The 1947-nt window shown below is 58.4% G+C and overlaps 1 protein-coding gene across 1 annotated transcript in view; it reads right to left on the reverse strand.

Annotated features, from left to right (window-relative positions):
* Positions 1-711: 711 nt before the first annotated feature.
* The window catches only part of adgrl3.1 (adhesion G protein-coupled receptor L3.1), a gene marked incomplete at both ends in the record, with an annotated part of 74689 nt that continues 73453 nt past the window's right edge, over positions 712-1947 (reverse strand). Inside the window, one exon of the mRNA XM_080859245.1 lies at positions 712-1772. Within this exon, the coding sequence (XP_080715371.1) occupies positions 712-1772 (1061 nt within the window). The remainder of the gene's footprint in view (positions 1773-1947) is intronic.

A 1947-nucleotide genomic window follows, 5' to 3' on the forward strand; every position in this document is an offset into this window, starting at 1 on the left:
TTACATACTCTATGTGGCAGCTAGTCTGAGTTTCATCTCAAATGTCTTCTTTAGATTATGTCCCCACACCGTGTAGAAATCCTCTGATACAGGTGTGAAAGAGACCCAACCTGGGACGCTGTCTTTTGGAGTGGCTCTCCTGATGAAGACCCTGTGGATGCACTGCAGTGGACGTGGGCTGTTCAAACAGTTGGCAGACTGTAAAAAGTCAAGTCTAAGATTAACGGATAACATCGAACAAGTATCCACAAGTCAGGTGTAGCCAGTGTGTAAGGTCAGTATGTCCCTCCCTTTCCTTTATCAAAGTTTTTTTTTATTCCGACCACCATTTTCTCTATTCACACACAGTGAGTGTTCTCATTCAGGCGCTCGGCCCCACCGCCTCAGTCGTATGGCATCACGTGTTCACATAACTGAGCTCCGATTAGCATCTCTAGCTCTGTGAGGGGTCAGGCAGGAGCACACTCCCATAGACACACACACACACACACACACACACACACACACACACACACACACACACACACACACACACACACACACACACAAACATACCCACACACACACACACACACACACACACACACCCAAACATACCGACACACCCACACACACACACACACACACAAACAAACACTCTCTCATTCTCTCTCTCACACACACACATTCTCGAGCTCATGCCCTGGGCCACCCAGGCCAGTGGCTTCCTGTCTATAGGCTGGTCACCAGGTGCGAAGGGTCCACTGGCGGTTCTTCCGGGGACGAGTCCTCCTTCTCGGGGGCCACGATGAAGCCGTCGCTGCCCCCGCGGCCCATCTGGTAGTAGCTGTGCAGCTCGTGCTGGACCTGGTTCCGGCCGTTGCCCAGGTTGGGCATGCTCTTGTAGTAGACGTCGTCGTTAGCGTCCATGCTGCCGCTGCCGCTCTTCCCGTTGGGCAGCTGCAGGTCACTCCCGTCCTCCTCGTCCTCCTCCTCGTCCTCGTCTTCGTCGTCCTCCTCGTGGTCGTCGTCGTGGATGACGCCGTTCATCATCTCGCCGTGGGGCAGGTCGGCGAGCGCCGGCATGCTGGTGTAGAGCGAGTCCCTGAGCGGCGGCGAGGGGGAACGCGTGTGCGAGGGGCGCCCGTGGTGCTGGTGCCCGTGCGTCTGCGAGGACCCCGGCTCGCCCAGCGCCACCACTCGCTCTCCGGGCAGCAGGGGGAAGAAGCTCTCATTGGTCTCCTGGGCCGGGTGCCGGCGTCGGGTGGAGAAGGTCTGCAGGGGCTGGTGGTTCTCGGGCGGAGGGGGCCGCGGGGGCAGCAGGGGAGCCTGGGACTCCTCGCGGATGATCTCCAGGCTCAGGCCCACGGCCTCGTCATGGGGGTACGCGGCGGGGTTGTCCAGCACCATGGCGTCATCCTGGCAGACACCTCCTCCAGCGCCACCACCACCCCCTCCGCCACTCATGCCCAGCCCGGAGGTGGAGCCCATGCCCATGCCACTGCTGGCGCCCATGCCGTTGAGGGTCTTGTTGGTCAGGTTGCGGCTGTGCTCGCTGGGCCGCTGCTGCTCGTGGTTGTTCAGGTAGGAGGGGATGTAGTTGGAGGTGAGCTCCTTCAGGATCTTCTTCTCCAGCGTGGTCTCCTTGTGCATGGTGCTGTAGCCGCGGTCGATGATCTGCACGCAGTCGCTCAGGTACTCGCCGCCGGGCATGGTGTAGCTGTTCACGTGGTTACCGTTCAGCGGCAGGGTGTCCATCACACTGGAGTCACGCGTGTTGTTGAGCATTCCTTCTGGGGACAACACACACGCACACACACACACACACACACACAGAAACACACACACAGAAACACACACACAAACACACACACAGAGAAGGGGGAGTTTAGTGGAGCCCTTTTACTGCTTTAACTGGCAGCCATGAGTATGAATCTACAGCAGGGGAGCAAGCGTTACCCTAGAGAC

Source organism: Sprattus sprattus (assembly GCF_963457725.1).
Source record: "Sprattus sprattus genome assembly, chromosome: 20".
NCBI lineage: Eukaryota > Metazoa > Chordata > Actinopteri > Clupeiformes > Clupeidae > Sprattus > Sprattus sprattus.